The sequence below is a fragment of the Dipodomys merriami genome, unplaced genomic scaffold, assembly GCF_024711535.1.
Source record: "Dipodomys merriami isolate MVZ:Mamm:240054 unplaced genomic scaffold, mDipMer1.0.p SCAF_116, whole genome shotgun sequence".
Lineage (NCBI taxonomy): Eukaryota > Metazoa > Chordata > Mammalia > Rodentia > Heteromyidae > Dipodomys > Dipodomys merriami.
The window spans coordinates 165,572-182,539 of record NW_027202449.1 but is presented as its reverse complement, the minus strand read 5'-3'; the positions used below and the strand labels follow the sequence as shown (position 1 = coordinate 182,539).

General features: G+C 63.7%; 1 protein-coding gene across 4 annotated transcripts in view; it reads right to left on the bottom strand.

The window, feature by feature from the left end:
- Positions 1 to 16,968, bottom strand: part of LOC138822822 (protein CBFA2T3-like) — a 68,064-nt gene that overhangs the window by 13,932 nt on the left and 37,164 nt on the right. For all 4 annotated transcript variants that reach the window (XR_011370637.1, XR_011370638.1, XR_011370639.1 and 1 more), the window contains exons 2-3: positions 7,445 to 7,591; positions 2,897 to 2,974 (exon numbers count right to left, since the gene is read on the bottom strand). Coding sequence is in view for 1 of the 4 variants with exons in the window: in XM_070015753.1 (XP_069871854.1) it covers positions 2,897 to 2,974; positions 7,445 to 7,591 (225 nt within the window). In the remaining 3 variants the exon portion in view is untranslated. The remainder of the gene's footprint in view (positions 1 to 2,896; positions 2,975 to 7,444; positions 7,592 to 16,968) is intronic.

Genomic DNA, 16,968 nt, shown 5'->3' with positions numbered 1-16,968 from the left:
CCCGGAGGGGGCCAGGCCCCCGGGGCGCGGCGCCCCGTCAGTCGCAGGAGCTGGCACTCCGGAAGGACTGGCTACAGCGGGACAGCCGTGTGGGTATGGCCTCCCTGTGGACGGAGGTCAAGCCCAGGCCGGGATGCTGGGTCCCCACCGTCAGCACGTGCCCAGCCCCCAGGCCGGCTCAGGTAGGCGGTGCCTCCACGTCCTGGCTCACCGCCCCCAGCCTCTCCATCCTCACCCACTGGGCACCACCCGCTCCTCACGCCTACTCATCACTGCCCCTACTGGGGCGGAAGGTCTGTGGGAACGGGGTCGCACTGATCAGTCCCCAGGAAAGCCCGGCAACTCCACCTCTGCCCTGGCCCCAGGCAACACCCCCGTAGGAGCCTCCCCACCCCACCGGGAGCCTCCTGGGCCACCAGCAACTCTACTGCCCGCCTGGTGACGGCCGGTGCCTGGGATGTTGCAGCTTGGGGTCGGGCGCGGGGTCTGGGACACCCAGGGTGAGGGGGTGGGCCCGCCTGGTGCTTCTGGACACGGCGGAAGCGTGCACATGAGCCCTGGGCTGGTGTGCTGGGGACAAGCAGGTGACCGACGCGACAGCTGAGAATGTGGCAAGGCCAGCACTGTCCGTCACTGCAGTGTGACCGCCTGGCTGCCCGACACCAGGTCAGTGTCCCATGGCCCTAGCCAAGGCCCGGAAGGGGGGCAAGTCCTCACCCCTCAGCCTGGGTTGAGGGAGGCCAAGGTAGCCCCGTGCCTGCACCTGTGCCGCTGGCCGCACAAGCCTCAGCCATGGCCCCCAGGGTCTGCAGACAGGTCAAAGGTTGCAGAGTGAGCACACCCTCTGTGCTCTGCTCGCCCTCAGCTGGGGCTCCTGGGCATCCATGCCCTGCCTGCCCCTTACGCCCACTCTGTTCCTGCCTCTGCGGCTCCCTGGTGCACGGCAGGACTGGGATTTGGAGTGGGGCCGCTCAGGCCACCTGCTCCCTCAGGGACACCTCCTCTGGGGCCACCTGTGGTAAGGGCCGTGCTTTCTGGGGTGCGGGGTTTCCAGGATGAGACGGCTGGCCCAGCTGCTACTGCAGAACCCCGGTAGCGTCTGCTGTTCACTTTGCTCCTGGTGGACAGTGGAGGCTTCACTGTGTCCATCTGGACGGCACCTGTCCTGTCCACTCTGACCGAGGCCTGGGACAAGATGTCTGCTGGCCATTTTGGCCTGGTCAGCCTAGCAGAGGTGTGTGTGTGTGTGTGTGTGTGTGTGTGTGTGCGTGTGTGCGTGAGTGCGTGCGTGTGTGTGTGTGAGGTGGGGTTGCATCCCAGCCCCTTCCTCTGGGGCTGAGGCTCGGCCGTGGGTCCGGGCGCCCCTCCGCCTGCCCTGCACACCTGGGCGCCTGCCCTACCTGTTCAGGCGACTCCCGCTCGGCCCCTATCCTTGGTCCTGCTCGCCCTGGGACTGGCTTAGGGTGCTGGGTGTGGTGTGTAGCAGAGGTTTGGAGAGATGGTGCTGGAGCCGGGGCTCTGGTGCAGGGTCCTGGGCCTCCACACGGCCGGGCGGCATGTGATCCCCTCCGCGCCTGGCCCTGGGGGCTCCTTCGAGGCGGAGCCTACGGTGGCCCGGCCGCCACCCGCCGTCCAGTGGCGCTGTGTCCAGTGGCACATACCCCCAAGGCTCACCGACGGCCCGCCTCCCAGAGGACCCCGCCGACACACAGGAACATGACCCCACCTAAACTGATGACGGCCTCTCGCGGTCACTCCAGCCAAACCGGGAGATGCCTGACCACCACGGAGACCTCACGGTAACTGGGAGCTAGCATCTTGAGGCTGAGCCTACTGCCAGTAGAGCTCCAAGCCTTCTAGCAGCTTCTAAGACATACCAGTGGCATGCGGCGTGAGCCCCCTCCACCAGGCCTGGCCAGCCCGCGCCTGCCCTCCCCGAGGCCCGCTTACCAGCTCTGCCCTAGCGCTAGGTCCCCCGCGGCCTGCTTGCCTCTGCCTGTCCGGCCTCCCTCCCTCGGCTGCCGGGCAGTCTCAACAGCTTGCTAAAGAGATGCCTAAAATAGCCCCCAGCACAAGTGCCTGCACTCCACAACAGGTGTGTTACTAAGTTAGACTGCACACGTGTCCCCGGCTGAGGTCTGGGGGCACACGCCTGCTCCCCCAGCCCGGTGGCCTCAGCCCGGGGTAGGAGAACCCCACGGGCAGCCCTTCAGCCAGACCTCTCCCTGCAAGTGGCTCTGGACGGCTCCCAGGAGCTGGACCTCCAGGCTACCACAGCGGGCCACCGTCCAGCGGCGTGGCAGCGGCAAAGACACACACCCGGCACCGCGACGCGGGCCTCCCACGACGCCTTCTCCACCCTCAGAGCCCCGGCGATACACGAGCTGCACCTGGGTTGTGCAGCCACCTGGCTCAGTCCGGAGACCACAACATGGTGGCGTCGGTTCAATGGAGCCTTGACCTGTGTTGCCCCAAGAGACGCCCGCTGTGGGGCTGACACTGGTGCCTCTGCCCACGAGCGGCTGAGGTAGGAGGGACACGGTGCCACGCATCACAGCCATGGCTCTACCAACCCATCTGGCCCTTCGTCCCTAGCGTTGATACAGTGACCATGTCCCTTGTAGGCAGGGAAACTGAGGCCCCAGCGGCTTTACCTGCCCAGCACCACCCAGGCAGTGGCAGGAGCTGGGCCCTGCCCTTCGGCGGTCCCTCTGTCCTCCCAGCCCCGGGCTGGCTTCAGGCTGATGGATGGCTGCTAGGGACACTGTCCACCGGTGGCCCCCGGGCCAGGGGCCGTCAGTGCTGCACCATCAGACCCTCCCGTTCCTGAGGAGGCGGGGAACCCGGAATGGAGCCGAGGCCAAGGCCTCCCTGCGGTTTTCGTTATTTTACTCACAGAGACAGACCATGGACCACTTTAAGCAGCCATGAAAACGGCCGTGGGGCAGAGATGTCGCCGGCCCGTCCTCACCATCTGTAAGCAGAGCAAGAAGAACACGCTGTCAGGAGGGCGCGTGCCGCCTGGGCCCCGGCCTCGGAGCACAGCTCTGAGACTGGATGTGGATGGCACGGGGCTGTCCACTCCCGCACTGCCTCAGTTTCCCTCTCTAAAATAGCGGATTGGGCTGGGTGGTTCCGGCAGGACCCTCCTGGGACCACCACCACGGGGCTACCTTGTTCTGAACAAGCCTCAGCCTCAAGGGCCTGGGGTCCACCCCGAGGACTCCCCCAAGAGGAACGTGTTAGGGCCTCGACTCCTCACACTTCTGGGTCTCTGCCTTCAGCCTCCTGACCTCGTCAGCCGAGGCTTCGGCTCCCAAGATGGATTTGCGGCCTGGGCAGCCATAGGGCAGCAAAGCCGCAGTCTTGGAGCTGAGGGTCAAGGTCAGCGTCTGGGCCTGGCTGGAGGCACTGGCAGGAATCTGCCGTCGGCAGCAGAGGCCGCGGCCAGGCCTGGCTGCCAGGCGCCGGGCACCGAGAACCAGCGGCTCTCAGGATCCGGGGTCAGGGACAGCTCTGAGGATGGTGAAGGCGGAGAAGGGAGGCCTCCTCCGCCCCGTGCAGCAGACGCAGCGGGCAGGGGAGGGACGCCGCCGGCCCTGGGTTCCTGCGTGGACGGCGAGGCTGGAACCCACACGGAGACATGGCCTCCAGTCCCAGGGAGCGGGAAGGGCTCGGACCGGAGCCGCAGCACCCCCTGCCCTCCTGTGTCCATGGCCCCCGGGGGCCCCGCGGGCCCCAAGGCACCCCACCAGGAGCATCCCTTCTCCAGCTGGTGCTTCCAGGACACGGACGCTGGTCCTGAGGGAGCAGCAGGCTGACCAGTCCCGCAGCCGCCCTGACCGCTCTGTCCACGTGGGCCTTTGACATTCGGGCTCAGAGGTTTTAGGTGGTGCCCTGCAACACCCTGCCTGCCCTCCGCGGGCCTGTGAGCACAGTGACCGCCTCCCCAGCGCCGGCTGATCGGCCACTCACATCACCACCGCCGGCACACCGCCCTCCCCTGCGTCCACCAGATGAGCAGGTCGGCAGCTGGCCGCCGCTTGTCCCGGGGGGGGGGGGGGAAGGGGGAACTCCTGCGGAAGAGGGGAGGGTGGCCCTGGCCAGCCATGCTACTGATGAGGACGAAGCCTGAGAAAAGGCAGCATCACTGCACGCCTGGAGGGACGCGGCCGTGGCAGCCCAGGACCCCTGTGGGGCCACCTCTGCCCACAGGCCACAAGCCACTGAGGACAGAGTCATGCTGCTTGAGGTGTGTCCCTGCACACACTTGGGCCCCAGCGATCCTGCCACAGTCCAGCATGCCCTGGCGTCTCTTCCACGCACCCGTGTGCCCCGGCGGCCCCTCCACACACCCAGTGTGCTCCAGAACACCACACACCCAGTGTGCCCCGGAATGCCACACAGCCAGTGTGCCCCAGAACACCACACACCCAGTGTGCCCCAGAACACCACACACCCAGTGTGCCCCAGAACACCACACAGCCAGTGTGCCCCAGAACACCACACACCCAGTGTGCCCCAGAACACCACACACCCAGTGTGCCCCAGAACACCACACACCCAGCGTGCCCCGGAATGCCACACACCCAGTGTGCCCCGGAACACCACACAGCCAGTGTGCCCCAGAACACCACACAGCCAGTGTGCCCTGGAACTCCACACACCCGGTGTGCCCTAGCGGCCCCTCCACACACCCAGCCTGCCTTACACAGTGGCAGCCTTCAGAGCTCCTCCCCAACCTCACAGCTCCTCTAACCACACAGCTCCTCCCCAACCTCACAGCTCCTCCCCAACCACACAGCTCCTCCAACCTCACAGCTCCTCTGCCACGCCGACCCCAGTAGAGTCTGCTTAGCATGGGAAACCATCTATCAGACCATGATAGGGGCCTCGAGACCTATCTCTGAGTTTTGGGACTTCACCGAAGTCTACCTCAGAGAATGGGGCTTTACAGAAACCTATCTCCAAGTTTTGGGACTTCACCGAAGTCTACCTCGGAGAATAGGGCTTCTAAGAGGCCTACTCCTGGGAAAAGGCTGGAAAAACCCCTGGGAAAAGATGTGTTTCTGTCTTTCTTCTCCTCATAAGAGTGCCTATCAATCTTTTACTGTTTCTGCTGTTCATTGTACTTACTCATTGTCAACGTTCCCTTAAGAGTGTTGACGACTCCAATATCTGATGAGTATCTTAAAAATATGACTAACTCACCAGAGTTAAGTGCTACCCTGAAACCCCTCTTATGAAGGCTAGTAGACAAGTTATAAGTAAATATAAAAGTATTGGGGTTTCACAAAGTCACTCCAGCAGAAGGAATTGTAAGAAATTTACAAGAAGCTGTAGGCGCGGCTAGAACAGAAGGAATGTATGGCAATTGCTGAGATAACTACTTAGGAGAAAGAACTTCCTGGTACTCTCATTTCCTAAGAGACTTGCTAGATCTAGGCCTCCGTAACCTTACTATTAAAGAAGGAACAGGAAAAATCTTATGGGATAATTAAGGCCTCTATAGAAATAAGGTAATGGTGAGATGGTGACAAACGTCGAAACCCATTATATTTCTTAGAGATAAGCCGGAAACAAGTGCCTTTCAGGCGACCAGCTGGTGACCACCCAAGAATGAAGCCCTGCAGCAAGATTGTGTAACCTTTTGCCCCTTTTCTTATGGAGACTTCTGTTATAAAAGTTTGTTATCCTCTGCATTAAATCGCACTCAGCACTCAGCATCCACTCCTAACGTGTGTGAGTTGTCTGTTTGCCATCTCCCCGTCCTATTCCAGGTTCCTCCCCTAGGTATCCTCCGTCGTCCTGACAGAACCCGGTCCGCGGCACTCCTCCAACCACACAGCTCCTCCCCAACCACACAGCTCCTCCCCAACCACACAGCTCCTCCAACCTCACAGCTCCTCCAACCACACAGCTCCTCCCCAACCACACAGCTCCTCCCCAACCACACAGCTCCTCCCCAACCTCACAGCTCCTCCAACCTCACAGCTCCTCCAACCACACAGCTCCTCCCCAACCACACAGCTCCTCCAACCACACAGCTCCTCCCCAACCTCACAGCTCCTCCAACCACACAGCTCCTCCCCAACCACACAGCTCCTCCAACCACACAGCTCCTCCAACCACACAGCTCCTCCCCAACCACACAGCTCCTCCAACCACACAGCTCCTCCAACCACACAGCTCCTCCAACCACACAGCTCCTCCAACCACACAGCTCCTCCCCAATCACACAGCTCCTCCAACCACACAGCTCCTCCAACCACACAGCTCCTCCCCAACCACACAGCTCCTCCCCAACCACACAGCTCCTCCAACCACACAGCTCCTCCCCAACCTCACAGCTCCTCCAACCTCACAGCTCCTCCAACCACACAGCTCCTCCCCAACCACACAGCTCCTCCAACCACACAGCTCCTCCCCAACCTCACTGCTCCTCCAACCACACAGCTCCTCCCCAACCACACAGCTCCTCCAACCACACAGCTCCTCCAACCACACAGCTCCTCCCCAACCACACAGCTCCTCCAACCACACAGCTCCTCCAACCACACAGCTCCTCCAACCACACAGCTCCTCCAACCACACAGCTCCTCCCCAATCACACAGCTCCTCCAACCACACAGCTCCTCCAACCACACAGCTCCTCCCCAATCACACAGCTCCTCCAACCACACAGCTCCTCCCCAATCACACAGCTCCTCCCCAACCACACAGCTCCTCCAACCACACAGCTCCTCCCCAACCACACAGCTCCTCCAACCACACAGCTCCTCCAACCACACAGCTCCTCCCCAACCACACAGCTCCTCCAACCACACAGCTCCTCCCCAACCACACAGCTCCTCCAACCACACAGCTCCTCCCCAACCACACAGCTCCTCCCCAACCACACAGCTCCTCCCCAACCACACAGCTCCTCCCCAACCACACAGCTCCTCCAACCACACAGCTCCTCCAACCACACAGCTCCTCCAACCACACAGCTCCTCCCCAACCACACAGCTCCTCTCCAACCACACAGCTCCTCCCCAATCACACAGCTCCTCCAACCACACAGCTCCTCCCCAATCACACAGCTCCCCACCAACCCTCATGGCCACTGAGGCCTGGCTGCAGGCCCCAGGCTGGACCTTCCCCTCGGAGCTGCCACCTGGGAGGACCCTGTGGCTCTGAGCTCATGCTCCTCTGCATTGCATCAGTCCTGGGCATGAGGAGGGCAGCCCTGTGCCCCGAAGTGTGGCAAGTGTTACGGTGTGGCGCTTCATTAGATGTCAGAGCATCTATCTGTCCATTGACTCACAATGGCGTGCGGCAGGGACGGGCCAGGCCACAGAGGTCACACAGCCAGGAAGCAGAGGGGCTGGGACTTGGGCCTTCGACGGGCTCTAGCAGGGTTGCATGCGTCCAGATGGGAGGGAGGGGTGGAGCTACTTACGTGTGTGCGGCGTGAAGGAGGGCGGGCGCGTGGCCCCCTGGGCGGCAGCGGCAGGCGGCGGGGCCGGCATGCTGGGGGGTGTAGACCGGGGCTGCATCTTCACCTCAGCTGGGGAGTCGGGCATGGCTGTGGCCTTCTTCCTGGGCTCTGGGAAGAAGGGAGAGTCAGAGAGGCAGCTGGAGGCAGCGCCGGCCCGTGGCACCTGGCTCTGGCCAGCCCTGCCGCACAGGCGCAGGCCCCCGCCCTCCCTCCCCAGGTGCCCGCACCCGCGGCTGATATCCACCTGCAGGTGACGCTGATCAGAACCAAACCAGAGGTGAGTGTGGGCCAGTGGGGCGGGTGGGGGGGCCAGCGGGGCGGGTGGGGGGGCCAGCGGGGCGGGTGAGGGGACCAGCGGGGCGGGTGGGCGGGCCAGCGGGGCGGGTGGGTGGGGCCAGCGGGGCGGGTGGGTGGGGCCAGTGGGGCGGGTGGGGGCCAGGCAGGCCAGGGCCCTTCGCCCCAGCTGGTGTTCTACTGAACAGGGAGCACCTGGGCCCCCCAGAGGCCCGGCCCCTTGGGTCTGGGAAGGGAGAGTCTGCACCTCCACGGTCAGGCTGACAGCGCCCCCTTTGGGGGAGGGGGGAGCAGGAGCTGGCCCTGGGCACCAGAAGCTGCATTTTGGACAGTACTGGGGCTTAAGCTTGGGGAAGGCACTCTACCACTGAGCCATGACCCAGACAACCTGTATTTTATTGTATTTTACTTTTTGTTGTTGTTGTTGTTGTTTTGTCAGTTGTGGGGCTTGAACTCTGAGCCTGGGCGCTGTCCGTGAGCTCTTCAGCTCAAGGCAAGTGCTCTACCACTTGAGCCACAGCGCCACGTCTGAGAACCTGTAGTTTAACCACTTGGGCTGTGACCTGCACAACTCCAGAGGGAGGGGTGTGGATTTTAGGGGTTCTAGGCCCGGCCCCTGAAGTGTGGCCGCGGGCCAATGGCCGTTAAGCCAGACCCCAAACTCCCAGAAGCTCTGCTCCAGGTCAGGTGACTGGAGAGGGGCAAGGAGATGACGACGGCCAGGGCAGAGCCAGGACGGCACAGAGCCAGCCAGGCCGCTCCGGGCCACAGGCCTGCTCCGGAGCCTGCCCAGGCATTCTGTGCAGGGAGAGGTGCTGCGAGCCCGGGGGGGTCCCCGCTGCGCGGTCAGGGTCAGCCGGCGTGGGGCTGGGCGGGGACACCATCCGCCTGCAGTAAACCGTATGGCCCAGTGCCCACGGGGGAACGGAGGAGGGGAATTCAACGTCGGGATCTCTGTGACTGGGGCCACTACTAACTGTGGGTGCCACCCCTCCGTTCCTCCCACCCTGCAAACACAGACAGGCCCAGGCTGCCAGGCCCTGCGCGTGAGCGAAGGTGGCACCATTCCACACTAAACAGCACAGACCCCACCCACCCCACTCTCCCGTCCCGGAGCAGAGGAGAGGTGCCCCGCGCCGCCCGCACCGCCCACAGGAAGGGTCCGGGCCGGGAGCAGCCCGTGCACAGAAGCCGTCCAGGCCACGGCACCTGCTGTCCCCAGCTGCGGCCCTGCCCCCTCCCCCGCCACGCCCCTCCCCCGCCTGTCCCGGCTGACGGCCGCGCACATGTGTGGCCGCAGCTGTGGGGCCCTGTCAGCACAGGCCTGTCTGCAGGGGTGGCAGCCGGTCGCCGGTGACAACCAAAGAAGGCAAACGTGGCTGGCTGCCCCTGTGGGGAGCAGACCTGTCTGTCCTCAGCCGCCCTTCACCAGTCCAGGCTGCCCTTGGCCAGGGCGTGGGAGGGATGGGCCTAGCAGGGTGTGGGCAGGACCAGAACCAAGTGTCTCAAAGGCCAGGCCAGCCCTAGGTTACAGGTCTGGGGCGTGGGGCACCCACTCCTCCGGAACCTTCTACAGAGGATGCTTACTTGGGCCCTGAGAACTGAACAAAATGAGCAAAAGGAAGATAAGCCCCAGAGGGGGGTGTGGAGTGGGGCAGAAGAGGACGGGGCTAGGCCACTGACTGACCAGTTGACCAGCAGGCTGGCCAGCTGGAACCGGTGTACCGAGTCCCAGCAAGCACCATGGCTGTCCCCAGCACACGCTTCGGTACCACCAGTCGGTGTGTTACTCACTCCAGACACAGGAGCCAGGGGACTGTGCTCTGCGGGTGCCCAGGGAGCGGCAGGGTGCTGCCCTGTGCATGGCGTGTTTATCTCTAGGGCTGTGTGTGTGTGTGTGTGTGTGAGAGAGAGAGAGAGAGAGAGAGACAGAGACAGAGACAGAGACAGAGACAGACAGACAGACAGACAGCACTAGGGCTTGAATGTAGGTCCTGGGCTGTCTCTGAGCTCTTTTTTGCCAAAGGCTAGTGCTCTGCCATTTGAGCCACAGCTCCGCTTTGGCTTTTATCTTTTTTTCTGATTCACTTGGACATAGGATCTCATGGACTCTCCTGCCTCGGCTGACTTCCAGCCGCAGTCCTCAGAGCTCAGGCTCCTGCGTGGGCAGGATGGCAGGCGTGGGCCGGGGTGCCCGTGCATGTCAGTCCCTGTGAAGGCCGTGAAGCTGGCGCTGCTCACGGAGCGTCTGCAGGGAGGCCCGGGGCCACAGGCGCACATGGGGCCTGGATCTTAACCAGGACCTGCTGTTGCCTCTGTGGGGTCTTTCTGTCTTCCAAGCTGTCAGAGGTCAGGGGGCGGGCGGGGCGGGGTACGCACTCCCGTTGGGGGACAGCACAGGGGCACGGCAGGTGTGCTGCGGGCACGAGGAGGGGCACACGAGTAGACAGCTGGAGCATGGGGCTCCGCACAGCGCCAGCCAGCTCGGATCTCGGCCCCCACGCCCAGCCTCCTGGCCCAGCCAGCACGGGCTCCGGTGTCTCCTGCCCCCTCCCCGGCTCAGAGCCACACTGGTCCCTGGCAGGGGCGCCCAGCCCCATCCCAAGGCCGGTGGAGTCAGGCCCCTTCTCAAGCCATGGCCCCGGGGTGGGGATGGCCCAGCCTCTCTTACACCTGGGTGGCCAGGCCCTCTTCCCCACTGACTCCAGGAGTCTTCTGCAGCTGGCCTGTCTGGGAGCCTAAGGGGTGGTGGGCACTGCCCCTAGCCTTGTCTCCTTGTGAGGCATCTGCAAGTGTCCGCCTGGCCGTCCATCAGTACTGACGGCAGGCCCTGTCTACCCCGCCTGGGGATGGGCCCCCCATGGTCTCCCACCCTTGGTCTCGGCTGGGCAAGGCTCTGGTCCACTGTGGAGTGGGGTGGCTGAGGTCATGCCCCGCCCCTGCCCCGGGGAACATCTCAGGGAACCAGGGGCGGCTGAAGGCCTGCCCCACCCTCCTCCCCAGTCCCAGCCCCTCCCAGGCCTGGAGCACCTACGTTCTCCAGAAGGGTCCGGCTCCCAGCTGAGGGCCGAGCTGGCCCTTGAGGACGCTGCTCCCCAAGGCAGAGAGCTGGTGGGAAAGAACACAGAATGTGCTGGAACAGGCCACACCATCCATCACTGTCCTTGTCCACTGTGGTTCCCAGCTTGCCCTTCCAGCTGGGAACTGGCCCCAGCCCAGCACTCCCAGCCTGGGTGCTGAAGCCCCAGCGCAAGGAGCCTTCCATGGAGGAGGCCCCTGGGGAGGAGCCCCAAGGCCCCAGCCGCACTTCCCGTCCCCCAGCTGACCTCGCAGAAGCTGTGGGACTCGAAAGGAGAGCAGGCAAGTCCACGGCCTCCACGGGCGCTTCAGGCTCCGTGCCCGTGAGCCGGGAGGAACGCCCGGGTGTGAGGACAGAATCACGACCAGGAGAAGGGAGACGCGTGAAGGAGACTTCCAGCAGAGACAGTCTAGGACGGGGAGCTCGCTGACACACCACGCTGGGTCTGGGGCACGGAGCCCCCCTCTCCAAACTCCAGCCTCTGTGCGTGGCTGGACTACAAGCCGGATGCCACCCAGGCCGGGTCACGCGCGTGGCTTTCCTGGGAGTCGCAGCACCAGCCAGCCCCACCCCAGGACGTGTGTCGGAGCCAGGGCATGCCCCTCCACCACTGACCCTGTCCCTCCTCCAGCCTCAGGGCCTTTGTATTAACTGGTTCCCTGGCAAGAGGGTCAGGCCTCTGGTCTGTTAGGCTCCATGTCTTCGACACACCTTTCTCTCTCTGGAGATGCTCTCCTGCCTCCTTCCAGAACACCCCCTCCACACCAGCTCGGGGAGGCCCCATTCTGTGTGCTGTTCGTGGATGCATCCCAGGGCCTACAACAGCGGCAGGCGCTCAGGAAGCGCTTGTTATGATCACGAGAACCCGGGGAGACGTCTCACTGCCCGCCCAGGTCTGGGGCAGTGGCAGGCGCTGCTTGGTGTTGGGTGACCTAGCTCAGCACCCTAGCCCTCTTCAGCAAGTACTACAGTGGCCTTGCCCAGGAAAGGACGCAGCATTCTCCAAGCCTGCCTGGCTGGGTGTCCACATCGCTCAGCTGCCGTGATCGCCCTGCCTCCCATCTTCCCCTCCTTACAGACGAGGAAACTGAGGCCCAGACACATGTCAACGAGGTAGTGCTGCTCCCCCGGACCTCGGTGTCCAAGTCCACTGTGTCCCCCATTTCTTTCGCAGTCAGTTCGACTCCTCCTGTGGCATGCTGGCGCTGTGCAACCTGCCAGGCCACCAGCACAGCCTGTTTCCACGTTCCCACCAGAGCTCTTCCCTACCGCCCACGACGTGCCAACCACCAGCTCTCCCACGGCCCGGTGCCACGCTTCTCCCCAGTGGGCGACAGCTACGAGGAGTGGAGCTGAGACAGTGCCACGGGATGCCTGGCTGCACTATCCACCAAGTGTTCCTGCCCGTACTTACCACCTCCACCTACCCACCCACCCGTCCGTCCATCCACCTATCCACCCACCCACCCACCCACCCACCCGTCCATCCATCCACCCATCCATCCATCCACCTATCCACTCACCCACCTACCCACCCACCCGTCCATCCATCCACCTATCCACTCACCCATCCACCCGTCCATCCATCCATCTATCCACTCACCCACCCACTCACCCACCCACCCATCCATCCACCTATCCACTCACCCATCCACTCACTCACCCACCCACCCGTCCATCCACCTATCCACCCACCCACCCACCAATCCACCCGTCCATCCATCCACCTATCCACTCACCCACCCACTCACTCACCCACCCACCCGTCCATCCACCTATCCACCCACCCACCCACCAATCCACCCGTCCATCCATCCACCTATCCACTCACCCACCCACTCACCCACCCACCCGCCCACCTACCCGTCCATCCACCTATCCACCCACCCACCCACCCGTCCATCCACCTATCCACCCACCCACCCACCAATCCACCCGTCCATCCATCCACCTATCCACTCACCCACCCACTCACCCACCCACCTACCCACCTACCCGTCCATCCACCTATCCACCCACCCACCCACCCGTCAATCCATCCACCTATCCACCCACCCACCCACCCACCCGTCCATCCATCCATCTATCCACTCACCCACCCACCCACCCACCCGTTCATCTACCTATCCACCCGTCCATCCATCCACCCACCCGTCCATCCACCTATCCACCCACCCACCCACCAACCCACCCGTCCATCCACCCACCCACCCACCAACCCACCCGTCCATCCATCCACCCACCTATCCACCCACCCACCCACCCATCCGTCCATCCATCCACCTATCCACCCACCCACCTGTCCATCCATCCACCTATCCACTCACCCACCCACTCACCCACCCACCCACCCACCCACCCACCCATCCGTCTATCCATCCACCTATCCACCCACCCACCCACCCACCCACTCATCCATCCATCCACCCATCCATCCATCCACCTATCCACTCACCCACCCACCCACCCACCCACCCGTCCATCCATCCACCTATCCACCCACCCACCCACCCACCCACCCGTCCATCCATCCACCTATCCACCCACCCACCCACCCACCCGTCCATCCATCCACCTATCCACCCACCCACCCACCCATCCGTCCATCCATCCACCTATCCACCCACTCACCCACCCACCCACCCACCCACCCGTCCATCCATCCATCCCCTCAACCATCTACTCACCCAAACACCTCTCCTACACCTCTGTCTATCCAGCCATCCATCCATCCATCTACCATCCATCCATCCATCCACCCACCCACCCACCCACCCATCCATCCATCCATCTATTCATCCACCCACCCACCCACCCACCCATCCACCCACTCATTCATCCCAACACCTATCCTACACATCCACCTGTCTATCCACCATCATCATGTACAAACCCACCCATCTGTCTAGAGACCTTGAAACCCAAACAGATCTCAAGCTTAATCGCTGACACTCTCATAAGTGGCAGGCCAAATGCAGGCAAATGTCCCCTCCACAATATAAGCACAACACAATGCGGAACAGGAGCATATGTGGAAAAGGGTGTCAAGCAAAGCAGCACCAGCGCAGTTGCACAGGCTTCAGGGAGGCCTGCAGGACTTGCTGGACAACATGATGGGGGCACTGTCCAGACACTGCCGCTGGGCACAGACGTCACCCTCGACATCGGCCGCGCTCCGACTGCTGGGGCCCCCTCTTCCAGGCCCTGCAGGGCAGACACGGGGTCTTGCATGGGCTTTCTAACCCTAAGTTGAGGCCCTGGCGCTGCAGGGCAGGTGCTGGTGTGCAGCTCAGAGACGCACTGTGCTGGCACTGTTGTGGGGCTGGGCGGAGGGTCTGCCGCAGGCCAGCCCATAGGGCCGCTGGGCTCATCTACAAGCCTTGCTGAGCAGCTCCTCTGCGGGGGCCACCCTGCTCAGCTGTGGGGCCTGTCCCAGGCTTGGCTTGGGGGCTCCCTCTCCTGGGTCCCACAGCCTCACCATAACTTGGCGTCCTGGGGTGGGGGCAGTTCAGAGTCGGAAGCCATTTCTCCAACCCAGACTTTGGGGCACCACATCTGTGGAACCCCTCATTCGGTGTGGGAGGTCTCGGTCAGAGGGATTCAGGCCGGGACCTCCATCCAGGGGTCACTTCTCAGAGGGCTCAGGACTGGGGTCCCACCTGAAGTCCCACCCTAGGCCATGTGAGGAGCCCAAGGCTTGCTCCCGTGGCTCCTGATGGGGTTGTGCCCCTCCCCGGCTGGAGGTGTCTTTGATCCCAGGGCCCTGGGAGGCAGGGATGGGGGAGGGGCGCAGCCCTAACAAGTCCCAGGTGCCCCACAGTGCCTTCCACATCTGGGTTCCATCTGTCCTCCCGGAGATGAACAAGGAAGAATACAAAAATAAGGGATTAGCATTTCCCCCGCACTGGCGGGGCAGGGCTCCTGCCGACCTACGGGGACTCAGAGCCTCGGCCTGGCCTAGGAGCGGCCACTCCCGTGCCCAATAACTGGCTGCCTACCCCGCCCGGCCACCCGGGGAGGGACTTCAGAGCCCCCGGCCTGCATGGGGAGGAGGACAGCCACTAGGTTTCCATGGCAACAGTGCTCTTCCCACTGTGTGGCTGACGGGGCACTGGATGATCCTGGCACTTGGGGGGCAGGAGTTGAGTCGAGGACCACTAAAGGGCTTTGCCAACTCAGCACCTGCTGGGAGAGGCCAGAGGGGCTTCACCTCCCGGGCCCCAAAGGCACCGTGCACGGCACGGGCAGGGTGCTGGCTGTGTGGCACGGCACGGGCAGGGTGTGGCTGTGTGGCACGGCACAGGCAGGGTGTGGCTGTGTGGCACGGCACGGGCAGGGTGTGGCTGTGTGGCACGGCACGGGCAGGGGCCAGCCGTGAGGCTCAGCACAGGGGTCCGCGCACATAGACCTGGTCTCTCCTCCTCTTCTAGAGGAGAGGAAGTGCATCCTAGGGCACAGCTGAGGACACCCTAGAGCAGACCCAGGCTCATCAGAGAGGGAAGGATGCGACAACCGTCCGCTTGTATGAGGGTGCAGCGGATGAGCAGCAGAAGAAAGCTTCCTCCTAAACCAGCTATGCGGGCTGCTGTTCAGTCCCCACACGGCACCGTCCTGACTCCCCCGGCCTTCGTCCCTGCAGGAACACCCATGCCCAGACATCTCCACCTGTCACTGCCATCCACACCACACACACCACCTTCTTCAGGGACCTCTCACTACCCAAGTCACCGTCCTGCTCGGTCCTCCTGTCAGTGGCCGTTCCTCGGAGGCCCGACCCTTGGTGCTCCAAGAAGACTGTCCTCTGCCGCCCCAGCCAGCTCCACGCTGCCAGGGGCCCAGCCCACAGCTCCTCTGTGTACAGCAAGGGGCAGCCGGGGGGCCCAGCCCACAGCTCCTCTGTGTACAGCAAGGGGCAGCCGGGGGGCCCAGCCCACAGCTCCTCTGCGTACAGCAAGGGGCAGCTGAGGGGGGGCCCAGCCCACAGCCCCTCTGTGTACAGCAAGGGGCAGCTGAGGGGGCCCAGCCCACAGCTCCTCTGTGTACAGCAAGGGGCAGCCGGGGGGCCCAGCCCACAGCCCCTCTGTGTACAGCAAGGGGCAGCCGGGGGGCCCAGCCCACAGCCCCTCTGTGTACAGCAAGGGGCAGCTGAGGGGGGCCCAGCCCACAGCTCCTCTGTGTACAGCAAGGGGCAGCCGGGGGGCCCAGCCCACAGCTCCTCTGTGTACAGCAAGGGGCAGCCGGGGGGCCCAGCCCACAGCTCCTCTGTGTACAGCAAGGGGCAGCTGAGGGGGGGCCCAGCCCACAGCCCCTCTGTGTACAGCAAGGGGCAGCTGAGGGGGGGCCCAGCCCACAGCCCCTCTGTGTACAGCAAGGGGCAGCCGGGGGGCCCAGCCCACAGCCCCTCTGTGTACAGCAAGGGGCAGCCGGGGGGCCCAGCCCACAGCCCCTCTGTGTACAGCAAGGGGCAGCCGGGGGGCCCAGCCCACAGCTCCCTCTGCGTACAGCAAGGGGCAGCTGAGGGGGGGCCCAGCCCACAGCCCCTCTGTGTACAGCAAGGGGCAGCGGCTCCCCATCCTGATCTGTGCCCCGCCCGTCCTGCGGCAAGCGTTCAGCACACACTGGGTTTGGCTGCCTCCTATGGAGTCATGGCATCTCATTTGCTGGTCAAAACCTGAGTCCTCTGCTAACACCACCACGGCTCTGCCACGGAGAGCTGGAGTTGGGAGCAGACTTCCTGCTCTCTGACCCAGGCTGGCCACAATCTGCTTCACTCGACAGGAGGAGGAGACGCGATACAAGGGGCTGTCACCCTGTCACCCCTCTGTGGACTCTTGGCCAGCGCTCTCAGGCCCTGCAGGAACACGAGACACACGGGGCACCAGCGGCCGGGCCGGACCTCATGCTGCCTGCACAGGAGCAGCGGAGCCTTGCCCGAATCCACCTGGTGCCCGCCACAAGGGATGTGAGCAGGGCGGGAAGGGCCCCGCCTCACAGACCAGCGCCAGGCGGCCGTGACACACAGTGGCCGAGCAGAGACATCGGGAGTTAGGATTCTGGAGCGTCTGGGGAAGGGACTTGGGAGGCAGTGGGGGCTCAGACCCACCTGCCCAGC